This window comes from Oncorhynchus mykiss, chromosome 2, assembly GCF_013265735.2.
Source record: "Oncorhynchus mykiss isolate Arlee chromosome 2, USDA_OmykA_1.1, whole genome shotgun sequence".
Classification (NCBI taxonomy): Eukaryota; Metazoa; Chordata; class Actinopteri; order Salmoniformes; family Salmonidae; genus Oncorhynchus; species Oncorhynchus mykiss.
Window position 1 is genome coordinate 53774767 of NC_048566.1, and position 22695 is coordinate 53797461.

At 42.0% G+C, this 22695-nt stretch overlaps 2 protein-coding genes across 18 annotated transcripts in view; both read left to right on the forward strand.

The window, feature by feature from the left end:
• Positions 1-22322, forward strand: part of LOC110491473 (adaptor related protein complex 3 subunit beta 2) — a 97271-nt gene extending 74949 nt beyond the window's left edge. For 7 of the 13 annotated variants that reach the window (XM_021565010.2, XM_021565019.2, XM_021565027.2 and 4 more), the window contains 10 exons: positions 2304-2490; positions 7956-8127; positions 9996-10083; positions 10453-10565; positions 16573-16801; positions 17097-17181; positions 17499-17596; positions 18079-18099; positions 19602-19740; positions 19983-20180. In XM_021565010.2, coding sequence (XP_021420685.2) covers positions 2304-2490; positions 7956-8127; positions 9996-10083; positions 10453-10565; positions 16573-16801; positions 17097-17181; positions 17499-17596; positions 18079-18099; positions 19602-19740; positions 19983-20169 — 1319 coding nt within the window. In that variant the 3' untranslated portion in view covers positions 20170-20180. Of the gene's footprint in view, positions 1-2303; positions 2491-7955; positions 8128-9995; positions 10084-10452; positions 10566-16572; positions 16802-17096; positions 17182-17498; positions 17597-18078; positions 18100-19601; positions 19741-19982 lie in introns of all 13 variants that reach the window. The other 6 variants (XM_021565036.2, XM_021565043.2, XM_021564951.2 and 3 more) reach the window with 5 other exon arrangements.
• Positions 22323-22459: 137 nt separating this feature from the next.
• cpeb1a (cytoplasmic polyadenylation element binding protein 1a) overlaps positions 22460-22695 on the forward strand; it is a 26409-nt gene continuing 26173 nt past the window's right edge. For 2 of the 5 annotated variants that reach the window (XM_021565070.2, XM_036950481.1), the window contains exon 1: positions 22460-22695. This exon is cut by the window's right edge and continues 186 nt beyond it. The gene's annotated coding sequence lies outside the window, so the exon portion shown is untranslated. The other 3 variants (XM_021565063.2, XM_021565078.2, XM_021565056.2) reach the window with 2 other exon arrangements.

Below are 22695 nucleotides of genomic sequence, written 5' to 3' on the forward strand. Positions count from 1 at the left end.
GTAAAAAGCGTTTGTGCGTGTGCACCCGTGGAAATGTTTGCATATACAGTGGGGCAAAAAAGTATTTAGTCGGCCACCAATTGTGCAAGTTCTCCCACTTAAAAAGATGAGAGGCCTGTAATTTTCATCATAGGTACACTTCAACTATGACAGACAAAATTATTATTTTTTTAAATCCAGAAAATCACACTGTAGGATTTTTTTTATGAATTTATTTGCAAATTATGGTGGAAAATAAGTATTTGCTCAATAACAAAAGTTTATCTCAATACTTTGTTATATACCCTTTGTTGGCAATGACAGAGGTCAAACGTTTTCTGTAAGTCTTCACAAGGTTTTCACACACTGTTGCTGGTATTTTGGCTCATTCCTCCATGCAGATCTCCTCTAGAGCAGTGATGTTTTGGGGCTGTTGCTGTGCAACACGGACTTTCAACTCCCTCCAAAGATTTTCTATGGGGTTGAAATCTGGAGACTGGCTAGGCCACTCCAGGACCTTGAAATGCTTCTTACGAAGCCACTCCTTCGTTGCCCGGGCGGTGTGTTTGGGATCATTGTCATGCTGAAAGACCCAGCCATGTTTCATCTTCAATGCCCTTGCTGATGGAAGGAGGTTGTCACTCAAAATCTCACGATACATGGCCCCATTCATTCTTTCCTTTACACGGATCAGTCGTCCTGGTCCCTTTGCAGAAAAACATGTTTCCACCCCCATGCTTCACAGTAGGTATGGTGTTCTTTGGATGCAACTCAGCATTCTTTGTCCTCCAAACACGACGAGTTGGGTTTTTACCAAAAGTTATATTTTGGTTTCATTTGACCATATGACATTCTCCCAATCTTCTTCTGGATCATCCAAATGCTCTCTAGCTAACTTCAGACGGGCCTGGACATGTACTGGCTTAAGCAGGGGGACACGTCTGGCACTGCAGGATTTTAGTCCCTGGCGGCGTAGCGTGTTACTGATGATAGGCTTTGTTACTTTGGTCCCAGCTCTCTGCAGGTCATTCACTAGGTCCCCCCGTGTGGTTCTGGGATTTTTGCTCACCGTTCTTGTAATCATTTTGACCCCACAGAGTGAAATCTTGTGTGGAGCCCCAGATCGAGGGAGATTATCAGTGGTCTTGTATGTCTTCCATTTCCTAATAATTGCCCCCACAGTTGATTTCTTCAAACCAAGCTGCTTACCTATTGCAGATTCAGTCTTCCCAGCCTGGTGCAGGTCTACAATTTTGTTTCTGGTGTCCTTTGACAGCTCTTTGGTCTTGGCCATAGTGGAGTTTGGAGTGTAACTGTTTGAGATTGTGGACAGGTGTCTTTTATACTGATAACAAGTTCAAACAGGTGCCATTAATACAGGTAACAAGTGGAGGACAGAGGAGCCTCTTAAAGACGAAGTTACAGGTCTGTGAGAGCCAGAAATCTTGCTTGTTTGTAGGTGACTAAATACTTATTTTCCACCATAATTTGCAAATAAATTAATTTAAAAAACTACAATGTGATTTTCTGGATTTTTTTTTCTAATTTTGTCTGTCATAGTTGAAGTGTACCTATGATGAAAATTACAGGCCTCTCATCTTTTTAAGTGGGAGAACTTGCACAATTGGTTGGCTGACTAAATACTTTTTTGCCCCACTGTATGTGTTTTATCATGTCCTATGAGTAGGGTTGCAAAGGGAGGGTATATTACGTTTACCAGTAAACCACCGGAATTTGGGAAACTTTCAAGGATTTTATGTAATTTTCATAAAATAAACAAGATAAGATGATTTTTAAATTAAAGAAAATTATGAAAAAACTGTAAAACATTATCCTAAATATATCCCATCAACTTAGTGAATACCATTGGTGTTTAATATCAGGGTTTCAGCATGAAATATCCTTTATATTTTTACACACTTTTATTTATTTGACTATGTCAATATGTCTTTGTTGTAAATGTTTTGGAGGCAGTTGTGAAAAAAGTCAATAGTTGTGACCGTTGCAGAGTTATTTGGAAATGATCCCATTGTTGATTCAATTTTTAATTTTTTTAATTTATTCGCTTATTTTCCACGTCAACCTCATAGAAAAGGTGGAGACAGATGTAAAGATGAACAAAACATGTATATTTTATATGAATCCATTTAAAAAAAGAGTTATTCAAGTATAAATGACCAAAGTTGCCGTTTATGACCTGTTCATTTTTTTTTATTCTGAAAATGCCAATAACCTACAGGTCTTTTGCAACCCTACCTTTAAGTATATGAGATGGAATCTGTGTAGGATGGGATGAATAGAAACCTATCCTCTCCACCCCCCAGCCTCAGACACAGCCAGCGGCTCAGAGAGTGGCAGTGGCAGTGAGGAGAGCGGCTCTGGATCCGAGAGTGAGGAGAGCAACGAGGACTCTGAGTCTGCAAGCGAGGAGGATGAGGAGGAAGAGGGGAAGAAGAAAAAGAAGAATGTGGAGAAGATCAAAGCAAGGAAACCTGTTCCAGAAAGTGAAAGGTAGCACACATTTTTCGCTTAAAGAAATGTTTCCGGAAAATTGAAAACTACCTTGTTATTTTTTTAAACCTCACGTTTTGGAATCGACATGTCAGTCTATGGTTCATAAATGCATAATAAACAATCTACATTCTAACCTGCCATCCTTTAGAATGTGCTCATTCCTGTGATGTAGTGAACCCCCACTCTGAAGCAAGTTTTCAAGTGGCTGCATGGCTTACCATTTAGTTATTTTGATAAATGTGAAAATACATTGAATGCATCAATCAAATCCATGCATCATAAATGATAAAACATTTAAAATTATAAGTTAGATGTATTAGACCTCGGTAGTGGTTTCATAGATCTCTTTCAATGTATTTCTCTGTAAACCAGAACATGTTGTGCGCTAAAGATGGCATTGTAGGCACACATTAGAAGATCATTGTTAACCCAATCAGAAAAACTATGCTCACAACTTGTATCTCCTAAATTATGTTTTTGGTGTATTTTGTTAACATTTTGGAATATATTGTGGAATAAGCTATAAGATTTTTACAAGGTCCATCCATCCCTTTCGTGAATCGCAAGACAACATACAACTTTAATGCGCTCGAGAAATGTGTACCTCAAACTTTCACTCACTTTTTAGATGAAAGATTATTGGCCTACCTTGGTATTCGGTATTTTATTAGGATCCCCATTAGCTTATGCGAAAGCAGCAGCTACTCTTCCTGTGGTCCACATGAAACATGACAAAAAACAGAACAGACCAGAGATGATGGCGCTGACAGAGATGGTCGCCTCGCTTCGTGTTCTTAGGAAACTATGCAGTATTTTGTTTTTTTTGTGTATTATTTCTTACATTGTTACCCCAGGAAGTCTTATTACATACAGCCGGGAATAAGTATTGGATATAAGAGCAACGTCAACTTACCAACATTATGACCAGGAACATGACTTTCCCAAAGCGGATCTTCTGTTTGGCCCACCACCCAGGACAATGGATCGGATCCCAGTAGGAGACCCAAAACAACGGCGCCGCAGAAGGGGCAGACAGAGTGGTCTTCTGGTCAGGCTCCATAGACGGGCACATCGCTCACTGCTCCAGTCCAGTCTCTTGACAACAAAGTATACGAAATTCGAGCAAGGGTTGCCTTCCAGGGAGACATCAGAGATTGTAACATTCTCAGTTTCACGGAAACATTGCTCACTCGGGATATGTTATCAGAGTCGGTACAGCCACCCGGTTTCTTCACACATCACGCCGACAGAAACAGTCGTCTCTCTGGTAAGAAGAAGGACGGGGGTGTATGCCTTATGATTAAAGAGTCTTGGTGTGATCATAACAACATACAGGAACTCAAGTCCTTTTGCTCACCTGACCTAGAATTCCTTACAATCAAATGTCACCTGCATTATCTACCAAGAGAATTCTCTTCGATTATAATCACAGCCCTGTATATCCCCCCCTCCCACCCCCCCACCCCCCCCCCCCCCCCCCCCCCCCCCCCCCAAGCAGACACCTCGACGGCCCTGAAAGAACTTCATTGGACTCTATGTAAACTGGAAACCATATATCCTGAGGCACATTTATTGTAGCTGGGGATTTTAACAAAGCTAATCTGAAAACGAGGCTCCCTAAATTTGATCAGCATATCGAATGCACGACCTGGGCTGGCAACATTCTGGATCATTGCTACTCTAACTTCCGCAACGCATACAAATCCCTCCCTCGCCCAGTTAATGATAGCCTCAGACAACATTGATAGATACGCTGATTCGGTGAGCGAGTTTATTAGCAAGTGCATCGGTGATGTTGTACCCACGGTGACTATTAAAACCTTTCCCAAACAGAAACCGTGGATTGATGACAACATTCGTGCAAACCTGAAAGCGCGAAACACTGCTTTTAATCATGACAAGGCGACCAGAAACATGACCGAATATAAACAGTGTAGTTATTCCCCCCGCAGGGCTATCAAACAAGCTAAGTGTCAGTATAGAGACAAAATAGAGTCGCAATTCAAAGTCTCAGACACGAGACATATGTGGCAGGGTCTACAGTCAATCACGGATTACAAAAAGAAAACCAGCCCCGTCTCGGACACCTACGTCTTAAACAACTTCTTTGCTCGCTTTGAGGACAATACAGTGCCACTGACACGGCCCGCTACTAAAACATGCGGGCTCTCCTTCACCGCAGCCAACGTGAGTAAAACATTTAAACGTGTGAACCCTCGTAAGGCTGCCGGCCCAGACGGCATCCCTAGCCGCGTCCTCAGAGCATGCTGGTGTGTTGGTGTGTTTACGGACATATTCAATCAATCCCAGTCTGCTGTTCCCACATGCTTCAAGAGGGCCACTATTGTTCCTGTTTCCAAGCAAGCTAAGGTAACTGAGCTAAACGACTATCGCCCCATAGCACTCACTTCCGTCATCATGAAGTGCTTTGAGAGACCAGTCAAGGACCATATTACCTCCACCCTACCTGACACCGTAGACCCATTCCAATTTGCTTACCGCCCCAATAGGTCCACAGCCGACGCAATCGCAATCACACTGCACACTTCCCTAACCCATCTGGACAAGAGGAATATCCATGTAAGAATGCTGTGCATCGATTACAACTCAGCATTTAACATCATAGTACCTTCCAAACTCGTCATTAAGCTCGAGACCCTGGGTCTCGACCCTGCTCTGTGCAACTGGGTCCTGGACTTTCTGACGGGCCGCCTACAGGTGGTAAGCGTAGGAAACAACATCTCCACCCCGCTGATTTTCAACACTGGGGCCCCACAAGGGTGCGTTCTCAGCCCTCTCCTGTACTCCCGGTTCACCCATGACTGCGTGGCCATGCACCTCTCCAACTCAATCATCAAGTTTGCAGACGACACTACAGTGGTAGGCTTGATTACCAACAACGACGAGACGGCCTACAGGGAGGAGGTGAGGGCCCTCGGAGTGTGGTGTCAGGAAAATAACCTCACACTCAACATCAAAAAAACAAAGGAGATGATTGTGAACTTCCGGAAACAGCAGAAGGAGCAACCGCCAATCCACATCGACTGGACAGTAGTGGAGAAGGTGGAAAGTTTTAAGTTCCTCGGCGTACACATCACGGACTAACTGAAATGGTCCACCCACACAGACAGCGTGGTGAAGAAGGCGCAACAGTGCCTCTTCAACCTCAGGAGACTGAATCAATTTGGCTTGTCACCAAAAGCACTCACAAACCTTTACAGATGCACAATCGAGAGCATCCTGTCGGGCTGTATCACTGCCTGGTACAGCAACTGCTCCGCCCATAACCGTAAGGCTCTCCAGAGGATAGTGAGGTCTGCACAACGCATCACCCACGGCAAACTACCTGCCCTCCAGGACACCTGCACAACCCGTTATCAAAAAAATACTCAAGGACAACAACCACCCGAGCCACTGCCTGTTCACCACGCTATCATCCAGAAGGCGAAGACAGTACAGGTGCATCAAAGCTGGGACCGAGAGACTGAAAAACAGCTTCTATCTCAAGGCCATCAGACTTTTAAACAGCCATCACTAACATTGAGTGACATGCCGACTCAAATCTCTAGCCACTTTAATAATTAAAAACTGGATGAAATAAATGTATCACTAGTCACTTTAAACAATGCCACTTTATAAAATGTTTACATACCCTACATTACTCATCTCATATGTATATACTGTACTCTATACCATCTACTACATCGGCCATCACTCATCACTCATCCATTTATTTATATGTACATATTCTTATTCATTCCTTTACACGTGTGTGTATAAGGTAGCTGTATTACTGCATGGTCGGAACTAGAAGCACAAGCATTTCGCTACACTCGCATTAACATCTGCTAACCATGTGTGTGACCAATAACATTTGATTTGATTTGACATGAATAGACAAGAACAGCTCAAGAACAGAAGTACAACCATTTAAAAATGGCACATGTAGCCTACATATCAATCCATACACACAAACTATCTAGGTCAAATAGGGAAGAGGTTTTGTGCCGTGAGGTGTTGCTTTGTCAGTTAAAAAAAACAACAGGTTTGCTGTTCATTTGAGCAATATGAGATGGAAGAGAGTTCCATGAAATAATGACTCTATATAGTACTGTATGCTTTTTTGAATTTGTTCTGGATTTGGGGACTTTGAAAAGACCCCTGGTGGCAAGTCTGGTGGGGTAAGTGTGTGTGTGTCAGAGGTGTGTGTAAGTTGACTATGCAAACAATTTATAAAAAGAAGTGATGCAGTCAGTCCCTCCTCAACTCTTAACCAAGAGAGACTGGCATGCAGAGTATTTATATTAGCCCTCTGATTACAATGAAGAGCAAGACGTACCACTCTATTCTGGGTCAGCTTAACTAGGTCTTTCCTTGCAGCACTCGACCACACGACCTGGACAATAATCAAGATATGACAAAACTAGAGCCTGCAGGACTTGCTTTTTGGAATGTGTTGTTATGAAAAAAGAGCATCTATTTATTACGGGCAGACCTCTCCCCATCTTTACAACCATTGAATCGATATGTTTTGACCATGACAGTTTACTATCTAAGGTAACACCAAGTAATTTAGTCTCAACTTGTTCAACAGCCACACCATTCATTACCAGATTCCCCTTTATGTTGTCCATCCAAATCAAATAATTTAATGTGTCCACTTTTTGTCTTTATAAACTTTCACACTTATATTCTATGATATGGGGCAATGCAATGTATGCAACACCACAGCTGTTAATTGCCAGCGATCATCATTCATCACGTAGGCATATGATATAATTGATACCTGACTTTCAAGGAGACATTTGATGCAAACATAAGTATACATTTTCCGTTGTATAAAATTACATTATCACATTCGCTTGCTGGTTTGCCATACTAACTTGACGAGACCATGCGTGACAACCGAAGCTGATAGACAATGTTGATTGGCAGGTGGAACGATGTCCAATGAGGTTGCAAGATTAAAGTGGGAGGTGGGATCAGGTCAGCACAGTATTGTCCAATGAGCCCAACATGAACACCCCACATAGTTTTTTTCTTCTCTTCTCTTCTCACACTTTACAGAGGCTCGAGAACAATGATGTGATGATGTACACAATTGTGCGCAATTTTCGGGGACACGTTTTGGCTCGTGAGCGCTACTTTCAAAACTACTGGCTAAAATTATACAAAACCTTTATAACGTATCTTTAATATCAGCCATTGACGATGAATTGTTGGCCCTAATCTCAATTATACATAAACTGGATAATGATTAAAGAGGAATTCGAGTCAAAAGTTTAAATTGTACGTTTTTTTCTTTACCTATTAATTCATATTCAATCTGATGTGTGTAACCCAAAGAATGTAGTCAAAATCTGTAGCAGAGCACTAGGAAATGCAATGCTATGACATGAGCTCTAAAGATGTGAAATTCCTTCATTAAACCGTTTTTATACCTGTTTACCAATGCATCACAGTGAGCCGAGCAGTGGAGAGGAGGTGAAGAAAAGCGAGAAGAAGAGCAAACCGCGGATTGGTAGCTCCGAGTCAGAATCCGAGGAGGACGAAGATAGTGAGTCAGAGAGCAGCGAGTCAGAGGAGGAGGAGTCTGAAGAGGAGTCAGAGGAGGAGACCAAGAAGAAAAAGAAGGTGGGTAATGAGAGACTCGAAAATACACATACTACAGATATACACACACACAGTGAGAGACGTAACACACACATTCTAAATTGGCATTATTTGATATTGGCATAAAGCACATAGATATTCTTTGATGTCAAAATTCCCAGTGGACTATCAAATAAAGAAAGTCGCACACTCCATGAATAAACTCCCAGCAATGTAATGGGTATTTACCAATGTTTCGGCATCACTGTGCCTTCCTCAGTGTAATGTCATGAATACTTGAACCAGGTTATGTAGACAGACACACAGTGCTATTAGTGTAACCAATGACAATAGTGAGGGGTGTGTCATAATGATTAAGTTAATTAAAATGAATTGGTGAAACTGTTACAAAATAGTTAAAAAATATTAAATATATTACGCTATTGTTATCATATAGAAACATGGAATATTGTACATAATATTAGCATCAACATAAATTGTTTCATTCAATTTCACATAATTTCGTATTTTATTTTTGTTACATGTAATCTTTTGGTTCAACCTTAAAATATAATGAGCATCGTCAACAGGGGGAACATATTAGGTGTACGCTAATAAAGCTGTAAAAAATAATTTTTCAATTTATAAGACTTCATAAAGGAAAAACGTAACACCCATTCTACATTGGCATTATCTGATGGTTGGCATAAAGCACGTAGATATTCTCTGATGTCAACATTCCCAATGGATACAGTAAACTAATAAACTTAAAGGGCAATTCTGCCACTTTTCAACCTCATATTCATAATCTCCACCACCAACCAATTTCTACATATGTGAAAACAGTGTTTCTATGAGCGATCCATGGTTAAAATAGAAATGCTTCTCAGTGACATCACAAGGTAGGATCAACAACTGCAATGAATTTCTATAGCCCAAGGGAGGAGGGTATGTTCTTGCTCCCGTCAAATAAAATGTTTTAAGTTTTGATGATGTCATTAGGTAGAACTTGTTAACAAGAAAATTATACAAAATGTCGAAATTCGCCATTTTCACATATATTGACACTGGTATTGTGCTGGAGATAATGAAAATGAGGTTGAAAAGTTGTGGAGTTGCCCTAGGCACTACTTTCATTTATCTGCATGTCTAGCCCTTATATTTAGCTTCACAATGAAGTGTTTTACAATTTGACATAAACAGTTTTATTGACAAATGTAAAAATAAGGTTTGCCAAGTAAAAACCTGATAAAAATGAATTTATGTTTGCTCATTGGGAAATGAATATCCAACTAGTCAGTGGCAAATGTGAAGTTTGGAATTCGTGACAGCAACTATTTGAGCCTATTACAGTATTATAGACAGCATGTCCTGGGATTTCCTATGATCTTCAATGTAGAAAAACACCTTACCTTCAAAAAACTGTTGTATGGCTTGTGAGCGTCATAGAGCAAACAATGCATGCAAAACATGTACGTGTACATGTAACATGTAACATGTACGTGTTGGAAAGAGTCTCCGCTCAAACCACTCTGGCTTTAGAGACTTTTTTTGTGAGAAGAACCGCCCGCAGGCCCCTTTGGGACCCGCCCTTGTCTCACAAACACTGCCCTAGCTCAGCCCAAGTTAATCACACAGACTAGTGATTGGTTTCAATGGATGCAGAAGAGATGGATTAATCCAATGGTTCAACAGAAGTCTGTAGCTCAAACACACTATGTTTAAAAGGGGTTAGAAGTCCAAAACGCACCAGCGTCACGGTGGGACTGTGTGAACATATTCCTTTGCTTTCATGCACAAGTGGTAATATAGTTTATATCTATTTACCTTTTTCCCTCCTTTTAAACACTATATTCAGGTGGCAGGTCTCCTTCTGCTTGTGGGTTAGTTTCTCTTTCTCTTCTTTTCAGACCACAGCATCTAAACCTCCATCCAAACCACCCAAAAAAGAGAACAAGAAGGAAAAGAAAGAAATGTCTCTGCTTGATTTTGATGACTGTAAGTTCACCTCCTTTTTACTAAATCCACGATACCAGGAATACAGTGACAGTCTACACTTTCCTCAAGTGGTCCTACATAGAATTTGAATGGGATGATGAACGATTGGTAATGGATGTCACTGGATAAGTCTATTTTAATTATGTGCAGATTTATTCCCTATTATTTCAAATTCGAAATCAAATGTTTAAAATCGAATATATCCGTGTCTGTGGTACTGAACATTGCAACTTCAGAAGTCCACAATCGCCATTGTCCATGATGCAGAATCGCCACTATTTGCTTGTTTGTTTACATTAGCGCAGCATCAGACTATACATGATTGCTCCCCAGTCTTTGAGAAAACGCTGTGCTCTTTCCTCTTCCTAGTTGACCCCGCTCCATCTCCGTCTCAAGTCACGCCCCTCAACAACTTCCTGTCCAGCAGCCTAGTGACAGATCTGGAGGGCTTGTCCCTGACCGACAACGTTCTGTCCCCTACGGTGAGTACCCTTTCTAGGACAAACTACCCATAGCCCCTAACCCCCGAAGACCTAAGCACTTCATATAGATGTAGATTGCTAGAGAAAGATAATGTAGATTTAAAGAGAGATTAAGTACCATACATTCCAAGCTTTATAACATTTTATGAGTGCCAATTTTACTGAATATTTTTGAAGATGTATAGTCTTTTCTGGTAAATTTGAGCGGGTAACTGTAGTATCATCTAAAGTCAGAAGGCACAACAATGAGGTTCTAGCTTCAGCATGTTTACTAGCCTAATCTGTGCATGTCATTCATGGGTACGGATACCCACAAGGGCCATCCTACTACATCTTGCCCTCTCCAATTAAAGAGGGCAAGATGTGGGCAATTAACCACTGAAGCATAACTGAAATGCAATTTGGAAACCACTTTTATTCTCTTTAACACTTATGCATTAACTTAGGTACAGTCTCTTTTGCTGGGTATGGTCCCCAACAGTATGCATTCTATTCATGGTGGCTTCACATCCCTTTTTGGGCGAGCTTGTGGCTCTGTGAGAATGATTTTTGAGCAATCTTGTGGCCTCCTCAACCTGTGTGCCTAGTAGATCTGGAAGAGCTCTGAGGTGTGTTTTGTTAATCCGTACCTCCTCGGAGCCTGTGTCCACCACATAGGAGCGTGGGGCATCTGCTTTCCTCAGCACTATTTCTGGTGTCTTTTAGTTTGTAATCCACACACGTTGATGTTCTGTCAGCTCTTGCCTCTCCGTAGCACGGTGTCTCCGATTTAAAGTCTCCAGTTTGTGTTTTTTTTCAGCCATTTGTCCCTCTCAGTGAAGGCCTTCCTGTTAGGCCATTGGGGTTTAAGCCCAGCCGGTGAGACAGGCAAGGGAGGGAGCGCAGCCTCCTGCCCATCAGGAGCTCGGCAGGCGGCGGCCCATGATGCAGTGGTGTAACTCTGTATGGTAACAGAGCCATGTACGGATCCTTGTTCTTTTTCAACAGTCCTTTGACTGTTTTCACAGCTCTATCTACCTCACCGTTGCTCTGTGCATGGTAGGGGCTTCTGGTCACGTGTGAAGTTCATATTCTACGGCAAATGCAGAAAAGGAGCTTGCGGAGAATTGGGGAGTGTTATCTGTAACCAGGACCTCAGCAACCCCTTGCCCAGATTTTTTTTTTACTTTAGTACATTGATAACACCAGCTGATGTGGTTATGGGTGTCTTTTTTCCATAAGTTCTTATCTGCCCCTACCTTTTGCCATGGCTGTTTTGGCAACTCCCTCGCCATCATTGGTTCAGTATGACAAGGTTAACATTGTGCACACACCTCACACTGTGCCACCAGCTTGGCAATCTAAGTGCTCAGACCCAGCCACCACACCGACTGTTGAGCCCTCTGTCTGCATTTGGTTATCCCCATGGGTCCCTCATGCACTCTCTAGAATTTCCGGTTGTAGAGTCTCTGGGATAACTCTCCGTTGCTCTTTCATGAGAAGGTCTCCATTACAGTGGAAATCACGTTGGTGCACCCAATAGGGCTTCAGCAGCTGAGGCAGTTCCTCCTGCCTGGGCCATCCCTTTTTGCACTGCTGTACTATCTGTCGGCAGATGGGGTCTCGCTGTTGCTCCTCTGCAATCTGCTGCAGTTTGGTCTGAGATGAAGGTAGACTGTCTCTTACTGCATTAATGGACACCTGTACCTCCCCCTCTAGACATGGCTCCTCCTCTGTTAATGGACGTTTAATTGGGGCATGGAGAGTGCGTCTGCTGTGATCAGTGCCTTCCCTGGCGCATACACCATATTGTAGGTGAACCTCGGCAATCTGAGGCGGAAGCGCAGGACTCTGGGAGGCAAGTTGTCCAGTGCTTTTGTCCCTAACAGAGCCAACAGTGGTTTGTGGTCAGTCTCTGCTGTAAACTGCAGGTCAATAAGGTATTGGCTGAGCCTTTCACCTGCCCATGTGATTGCCAACACCTCCTTCTCCACTTGTGCATACCTTTGTGCCGTGTCGGATAATCTTTGTGAGATGTATGCTATTGGACGCCACTCCATGTTGTCCTGCATCTGTGTGAGGACCGCCCCTAGCCCAAAGGATGATGCATCTGCTGACACCTTTGTCATAGCGTGGGGACGGTACTGGGTCAACACTCTCTGTGACAGCAGGTCTCCTTTGATCTTGTCAAATGCCACCTGTTGCATGTGACCCCATGACCAGTAATTCTATTTGGCTAGTAAGTCTCTCAGGGGTTTGGTTGTATCTGAAAACTGTGGGAGGAACTTACCCACATATGTGGCCATGCTTAAGAAGGTCTTGACTTCAGCCGCATTCTGGGGGATGGGCATATCTGTGATGATGCTGATCTTCTCCGGGCCCGGTTCTATTCCAGCTGCACTGATTTTGTGTCCCAAGAACAAGACCTCTGACTCCACTCAGCCCATCCAACAATTGGAACATGTGTCTTTGGAAATGCTCAGGACCGGAAGCGATTCCAAATGGCAAAACGTTAAAACAGTCCTGAGCGGGCATCCAGTTTTGTGAAGATTTGTGAGGCATCCAACTTAGCTAGCGACTGCTCCACTGATGGTAAGATGTGTCTCTCTCTGCAGAGAGCCTCATTCAAGTCCCCATTGGCTTTTGGGACCACCATTATCCCTGCACACCTGCCAGTGGGACTCTCTATTTTAGACAGCCCCATTTTCTTCCATACTCACCAACTCTTCCTTTACTTTTGCCAATAAACGGAGAAGCACCCCGGGGGGGACCGCATCCTCTTTCAGGTTTTGTAGTCACCTTCCTAGGCCAGAAAACACTTTTGGAAATGTCTTTTGGAAAACATCCCTTGGGTCCTCCAGTTCAATTGCTGGCAGCCCCAGCAACGGTCTGGCCAGAGAGTGAATGGCAAAGACAGGTTGGATGGCACTTTTTGTCTTTACTCTCCAGTTTACTCACCAACTGCCCTACCACTGGTAATATCTTACAGTTTTTAGTTTGTAGAGAGCAAAGGGCCATTTCTACTATAGCTATACAGTTTTGTGGGGATTGCGGTCACTGCTGCCCATGTGTCTGGTTTAAATGACACAACCTCCCCATTGAGTTTAATATCCGAGTGCCCGCCATCATTGTTTTTTCCTTACTTGTCCCAGAAAGATGCTGTCCTACTGTATCTGCTGTTCCTCCTCTGAGACCTCATGCGTTTGCTTTGTATTTGTATTTATTATGGATCCCCATTAGCTGGTGCCAAGGCTACTCTTCCTGGGGCTACTCTTCCTGGGGCTACTCTTCCTGGGGTCCAGCAAAATTAAGGCAGTTTATACAATTTTAAAAACATTACAATACATCCACTTGCCCTCAGGCCTCTACTTCACCAGTACCACATGTATACAGTACAAAATCCATGTGTACGTGTGTGTATAGTGCGTATATTATCGTGTGTGTGTGTATGCATGTGTCTGCCTATGTTCGTGTTGCTTCACAGTCCCCGCTGTTCCATAAGATGTTTTTTTATCCGTTTTTTTACATCTAATTTTACTGATTGCATGAGTTACTTGATGTGGAATAGAGTTTCTGCAGCATTAGTAAAGATGTGATCAATACATGTTGATGATTTCATTACTGTGCTGTTTGTAACTACCCTGGTAGGTTGACTGATAACCTGAACCAGGTTACAGCCACTGGTTACTATTTGAAGCTTTCTCTTGAGTGGGCAGCTTGATGAAAGACAGTCAATATTTAAATCACCCAGAAAATATACCTCTCTGTTGATGTCACATACATTATCAAGCATTTCACACATGTCATCCAGATACTGACTGTTGGCACTTGGTGGTCTATAGCAGCTTCCCACCAGAATGGCCTTTACGTGATCGACAGACTGCTGAAAAGTGACATTTCCTGCATTCCGCATCCTTTGCTGGGCAATCTTCCCATCTGTGGAAAGGGGATTATCCCACATTTGCGACAAACACTTGAACTGGCTACTGGTGCTGTCTGTGATTGTTGTTGCACGGTATGAAAACGCATGTATTTCCTCACTCTCTTCACTCTGCAAGGAGCTGATGTGGTGCAACATTGTCTGCTGGTCTTTTTACTATCTCACTCTGCCTAACCTTGTTTACAGCTTTGGACAAGGGAAGCTGGGAATCCAACTGTAACTTTTCAGAAAGTGAGATATTTCTTATTCCCACTACAATCTGATCTCGGGTCAACTCTTCCCTGAGTGCGCCAAACCGACAATGTTCCGCTAGCTTGTGAGCAGCTGTGATAAAACTGTTGGTGGTTTCGCCCTGCTCCTGTTTGCCCACATTAAGCCTAGCTCTCAAATATGTCTCCCTACGAAATGCATTTCAACACAGTCTTTAATGGCACAGTAGTTAAGTTTCTCTTCCTCAGTCAACGGTGAAGCATTTAATATATCCTCGCCTTCATCACCCATAGAGTAGATCAGTGTATTGTCTTGAAATGGCAAATTTTTCACATTTAAGCCTGAAGCTACTCTGGACCTTTCAAAGCGCCTGATCCATTTTGGCCAGTTTTGAATGTACGTACAATCTAAATTCTCCAGGGGACTAATGCAAAATCCGTCAGCATAAGCCACTGGCCTGTCCATGTTTGCACGAGAGCCCGTTGAACTTGGAGTCGCAAACCCTGAAATCCCACCAGTTCCTTCCTCTTGCAACATGTGCAAGCAGTAACTTTGTCCTTGCTCATTAGTCCTTGCTAGCCCAATGATGATCTGCGCTGTTTATCTCCAACACCGTGCCCTCTTTGCTTTTAAACAGCCTGAATGTATGATTTACTTCACGTTTATGTGATTATTAAAACCACTTCTGACACAATGTAGTATCATCTAAAATAAGGAAGTGCCGTGTCTGTTTTCTCCTCATAACACACCACAGACCAACAGATATTCTTTACATCAATATTATAGGAATCACTACCAAACTTAATGTATGACCCCTTATACACTTTATTGGTGTAAGGGTTTTCCTGTGGTGAAGTAGAGGCGGACCAAAACGCAGCGTGGTTATATTGATTCATGTTTAATAAAACCAGATAAACATGAACACTACAAAACAATAAACGTGGAAATCCAAAAACAGCCCTATTCTGGTGCAAAACACAGAGACAGGAACAATCACCCACAAACACACAGTGAAACCCAGGCTACCTAAATATGGTTCTCAATCAGAGACAATGACTAACACCTGCCTCTGATTGAGAACCATATCAGGCCAGACATAGAAATAGACAAACAAGACATCCAACATAGAATGCCCACTCAGATCACACCCTGACCAACCAAAACATAGAAACATACAAAGCAAACCATGGTCAGGGTGTGACAATTAGGCCCAGCCTTTGGAACTTTGGTTTTCCTAGATATGACTACTATATTGTGATCATTACATCCAATGGATCTGGATACTGCTTTCAAGCAAATTTCTGCAGCATTAGTAAAGATGTGATCAATACATGTTGATGATTTCATTCCTGTGCTGTTTGTAACTACCCTGGTGGGTTGACTGATAACCTGGTTACAGGCTCTGGTTACTGTTTGAAGCTTTTTCTTGAGTGGAAAGCTTGATGAAAGCCAGTCAATATTTAAATCACCCAGAAAATATACCTCTCTGTTGATATCACATACATTATCAAGCATTTCACACGTCATCCACATACTGAATGTAAGATTTACTTGGTAAGTCCTTCACGTTTATGTGATTATTAAAGCCACTTCTGACACAATGCAGTATCATCTAAAATAAGGAGGTACAACAACGAGGTTCTTGCTTCAGCATGTTTACTAGCCTAGTCTGCACATGTCATACATAGTCATGCATAGGTATGGATACCCACAAGGGCCAACCTACTACAGTAACCCCAACTGGGATTCTAAACTGTGTCCAGCGACAGTCAACCCAACACTATAGCCAGTGTCCAGGTGTTTGATACAATATGTAAGCCTGCTTGGCTGTACATGCAGTTTTTACTCAACCCCCCCCTACCTGTTTCCGTACCACAGACCATCGTCCCATCCGGCAATCTGAAGACCTACGAGCTGCTCCACCGTATCACCGGCGAGGGCCTGTCAGTGGAGTACTGCTTCAGCCGCCAGCCGTTCAGCCCCGACCCGCACATGGTGGCAGTCAAAATCCAGTTCACCAACAGCGCCACCTCCGAGGCCAAGAGCCTGCACGTGGAGGACGCCAAGTTGCAATCAGGCATGAGGATCAAAGAGTTCCCTGAGATCGGTCAGTCAACATTTCACAACAGAATTCCTCTTTTAATAGTTTTGGAAAGGGGTTCTAAAAGGATCCTTTGAGGACCGGTAGGGTTCTACATGGAACCCTTTTTTATCTGAAGAATACTTTTTGGAAAAGATAATTGAAAGAAATGGTTCTTTGTTGGGTTAGGTTTTGCAACGGGGTTAGTTTAAATTAGAATTACACCTCAGTCATTCAGTGATCTATCTAGGTAGCTGTTTGTCATTGTTTTGGTCTAGTTAGTGCACTGTCTCTTTTACCTAGTATCTTGTGTTGTCTTCAGAGGTGTTACCTGCGGGCGAGACTGTCAGCGTGGTGATGGGCATCGATTTCTGTGATTCCACACAGGCAGCCAACTTCCAGCTCTGGTAAGAAAGAGCCTGCCCCCCCCCCACCCCCCCCCCCCCCCCCTATGTGGCCAGTCAAGTATCAAACTAGTGTTGCAAAATTCTGGAAACTTTCCCAAAGTTCCTGGGTTTTTCAGAAATCCTGGTTGGAAGATTCCGAGTTGTAGGATTCCCTACCTACTAATTCCCTCCTGATTCCGGGAATCTTATTGGGAGTTCTGGAAAACCAGAGAATTCCTGGGAAAGTTTCTGCAATTTTGCGACCCTAATCACTGCACAGTCCTATTGCTCTATTCTCCTATAAGTGAATCATGTCATGTCTTATTGTTCCTTTGCAGCACTCACACCAGGAAGTTCTTTGTGTCGATCCAGCCACCGGTTGGAGAGCTGATGATGCCAATCTTTATGACAGAAAATGAGTTCAAAAAGGAGCAAGGTGAGCACAGGAACTAATGCATGGAAATCAAATAATATGGGCCCCATTTTGACTGCGCTAAAGAAACAATTTTTGTAATAGTAAAATCCCTGAATTGATGCAGTGTGTTTTGAGATGTCTTTGCCTCTCTGGGTGTTGTTTTGAGTTGGTATCCAAAAGAACACTCAAGAATTAATACATTTCTGAGGCAAATCATAGTATATTTATTTTTTTGTCAGTGATGAATGGCAGTTTCCACCAGTCACTACACAAACTAACCCTAATAATGGCATGTGACTACTACCGCACTATCACCTCTGACTTGATCAAATCCACATCCACCAGGAAACCTTGGTATTCATTCTAACTTGGTTTAATAGCAATGGTCACCCTTGGAGCATAATCACTAACACTGGGCAAGGTTTTCAACTAAAATCCAACCGTATTGTGTGTTTAAACGTGTCATATCCTCCGTTCTTCCCTCTTGATACTGGCCCCAATAGAGACGCTATTACAAAGTCTAGGTAAGTTTCCTTTGATAGAACTTGTTCTCGTCAGCTGTCTATGTGCCACCTGCCTTAACAACCTACCCCCCCATACGAGACTCAACCTCTCCTCCCCCATCCTTCCCCTCAACATCTCCCCCTTGCTTCAAGCTGTTCCCTCCTATACCCCCCACAGCGATATCTAATGCCTGGGTGCCAATGACTATTTGCACTATGTATCTCCAGTTCACTTCAATGGCAGACACAACTGACCTAACCTAACCTGCATCCCAGCCTCTAACATGTACTGTAGCTCCACTGGGAATGACTGGGAATGCTCCACTTAGATCCACTAATCCCAAATCAATGTCCTACTGTAGTTCCGGGAATGCGCAAAGAGGATGTCCAATTTTTTTAAAGGCACTGCATTTAAAACCATTGCGCTCTTCTTTCACAGCATTGATTGTGTTATACGGGCTGTAAGACACATGGGCTGTAACTAATGCATACTGTAGGCCACATTCAGATGTTTTAGAGAAGTAGAGCTAACTTAACTTTGTCTGAGTGGTGAGAGTATAGCATGCTGCTTCCATTTAATGCATATAATGGTGTTTTATAATACATTTCAAGTTAACAAGTTAATGGTCATTGTATTCTAGATTTAGTGTGGAGGAAGTTTGTGCAGAAGTTTGCTGAATTCAGCTAAATATAACTAAGACGTCACAGAACGAAGAGGGAACATTTCAATCTCTTTCAGGGAGCCTTTTCTATGTTCAAGGAAGTTTGACAGTGATATATGAGAAAATGAGTTTGACAAAAAGACGAGCAGGATAGAAATATGAGTTATAGACCTGCAACCTGATAAATAAAGTAATCCACATGCAGGCTATTCCCCTCAAACTCCTGTTTTTGGCAAATATCAGATTACTTTCTTATTCTTAGGAAAGTGTCACTGCTTTGCGAGAGTTTTTCACATTAAGCCCCATGCTTATGTAATGGCTCATATCTCTAGTCTTTTAATCCTAAGGCATTATATAGTTAGTGTAGTCCTAAGAGAATTGTGTAAAACCCAACACTTTTATGGTAGTAGACCCTATAGAGTTGAATGGCTTTTAGATTGTTGTAGTATCAAATGGTATATGGACACAAATGCCTCCATATAGTGTGAGATATTACACAAGGTTTGGTTAAAACGTTAGGTATTCACGGGACAGTCTCCTATTTTGAAGGAGTCTGGTGACAATGAGCATTCATAAAAACAAAAATTAAATTGACCTTCTTCAAACACATGTTCAATCTCACTCAAGCTGGAACCTGTAATTCATCTTTTCTCGATTCCTCACATCCTCTTTCCTTGCATCCCTAAAAAGGTATTGGAGAAGAAGGTCTGAGGCGAGGGACCTTGGACCGTCTCCTCCAATACGGAGGGAAAGGAGCTGAGGAGATAGGATGCAAGGAATCGCGGGAAGATAAATTGAGATGCTGATGCAGACTCCTTGACCACTCGTCTGTTGACCGCTGCTATTTTGTACTGTCCTCAGGTCAGTTGATGGGCATGAATGAGATCACAGAGAAGCTGACCCTGGAGGAGAAGTGTCAGGGCGAGCACGCTGTCGTTCAAAGGGTTACCACTGCCGCCAACCTCAGCCGAGTGCCCTGTGGCTCAGACAAGGAGTGCAGGTGAGGGTGGCGGGCATTTGGAAAAGTTGTCAAAGTTGGCAGATGTCGCCAGAATAAATATTGATATATATTTTTTTATTTATTGAATTAGTATGTTGCATGTTTTATTAGACAGGGGAGATAGTAGGGGAATGTGTCAAATAGGAAGTTATGAAATCATGAAAGAATGTTGCTGTTTTGTGTCATATTGATTCAACTATTCAACTTCATCTTTACTTCTGCTCTTTGATCTTTGAACTTAGCCCTCCTGTACCTCCTCCCCCGTTTCCGATTCACAGGTTCGCTGGGAAGACGGTGACCAGTGGCAGCCTTGTACTGGTCAGTGTGGTCACCAAAGAGGACGGGGCCGCCCAGCTGACGGTCAACTGTGAGAAAATGGTGATTGGCACGATGCTGGTCAAGGACATCCTTCAGGCCCTCACCCAGTGATGACCCCTAACTCTTGACCCCTGACCTTTGACCCCAGCAATTTCCTTCCTCTCCTACAGCTCGGTTCTGTCTCCCTTTGCTCACTCACATACATACAACCACACATTCATCCACTCTCATTCCAAATACCCCAATACTTAGAGTCCTCTTTCTCTTCCTTAAGATACTGGTAGTCTGATAAGAATATGTAGAAGACAGGTTTGATCCATCGCTCAATTGATATTCTCCATGTAATGCAGGTTTCAAACAAATTATGATGATTTTTTACTTATACGAGAGATGCAAATCTGGGGGAAATAATAGGCCCCACTTTGACTTTTAAAATCACTTCCTACGAACCGTCGTAACAAATTACAGAATGGCATTACTGTACACGATTTGTAAAGACAATAAGTCATTAAGAATCATCCCACTGATCAAATAAAATCTGTGACGATGTTGAATCAACATGGAAAACTGATTGGATTTGCAAAAAGTAATCAACATAAGGGAATTTTTTTTTTTTCACACAACTTTTAACCTATATTTGTTTGTTGATTTCACATTGAATTCATGTTAACTCAAAAATGTTTTAATCAAAACTAGACATTGAACTGAGGTCAGTGCCCAGTGGGATGTTTATCCTAACCAAAAATCCTTCTTATCATTTGTGATGACTGCTGTAAAGGTTTGACATGCTCTCTTTAGCCATATCTACGAATGGCTCATGATGTATAGTACATTATTGTCTGAACTAAAGACTGCGAGTCCTCACCTATACTCTTGCTATATTTGTTTCGGCCAAGCGCAAATGTACTATGTAGAAAACACCATGCCTTTTTAAAAATGTAGTGTGGTACCATTACCAACATTACTTAGGTACAGTAACAGGGTATATCATCAAAAAAGTGGTCACTCCTCAATTTACTTTGGTCTGTTGAATGTTCAATGAAGTCCCCTTTTGAATAGTGTAGTTCTCTATTCTCAATCTCTACCGCCTGGCCCGCTAAATGTCATACACATAGAATAGATGTTATTGAGTGGGAGTCCTGCAGTTGAAAATGATATACAGTAAACGTGATTGAATGCATTGCAATATTTAATACAAAATCTAAGGTCTGTGTTAGTGTGTGTCTGTGTCTGTGTCTGTGTGTATGAATGATTTCCAAACATGACAATGTTAAATCATCATGGCCCAAGGCAAACTGTTCTGTAATCAGCAGCTATCTGTGTTTTCCTGCCTTTCCATTGACTTTTGCATATACTTACTGTATTTCCAGTATAGGTTAACCATGCTATATTTAAAAGTGGTTTCTATCATGCTATAAACCCACTGATGTTGTCATAATGAGACCTACGGAAATGGGATCCTAAGGAAACTGCACTATGCTGTCTTGGGCGCCAATGGGTCACACCAGGTAAAGGGCCTTGCTCTGTATCGGGGAGACACGTGATATGATATAACATAACCCACCTGCATATCTGCGAGCTGCCTTCGTGACATAAGTGATGTTATTTATTTATTTGTTTAGATTTTTTTTGCCATAGGAACATGTATTTGTATCGTCACACCAAAGGAGTTCAATACAGCAAGCATCAATAACAGTTATCATAGAAAGTGAAAGAAAAGGGAAAATGACAGCAGTTTTTTACTCCTTGAAATTTGAATTGTTTTATTTGTTCAGTATCGCACTGGTAAATCTTTCAAGCTTGTGAACTTAATTCACAGGTTTGTGGAGTCATGACACCGTCAAAGAACAAATCATTTAAGTTGAATATACATGTAATTTCAAATTCATTTTACTACTGGTATGCAGACAATTTGAGAACATAATTTGCTTAACTCATACCATTGACCTTATGAAAAGTACCTTATTGAAAGTACTGTTAAACGTGGCAGTGGTCTATTATTTCCTCCCCTAAAATACAAAGCTATATATAACTTTGAATGGTTAAACCTTTCTCTCAAAATGAAAACTTTGCAATTAATTTAAGATAATAGTGGATGGAGCAATCCTTCAAAGGGTATTGTTATTTTAATGCACACTCGCTTTCTCTTTCTGATGTCATGATTATGGTCTACCATATCTTCTGTGTGGTTATGAAATAATGTGATGTTTAAGCTTTTATTTATTATTCAAATGAAAATAATGAAATAAAACGGATGAAATGTGTCAATGTCTATAGCCTTTTTGTATATGGACCGGAGAGATGGAAAACCTAACTTGATACTCTTTGATGTGGATATTTGTTATCGACTTGTCTTCAAATTCAGCTACTTCCTGTTTGTACAATGTATCCAATTTAGATGTGATATGACGTCATGTCTGGAAGCAACTGACCCTAGGGCCCATGAGCAGACAGTGTGATTTCCCTCCGCGTGCTGAACCTTAAAATAGCTCAATAGGTGCCTCAAAATCCGTTTTCAGAGGTTAACAGGAGGCAATGAAATACTGGAAGTTATAGTACTGAAACTACGACGTGATGTACCACATTTTAATTTAGTTAAAATTTGATTTGTAGGTCTGTGCATCTTCAGTCTACTTC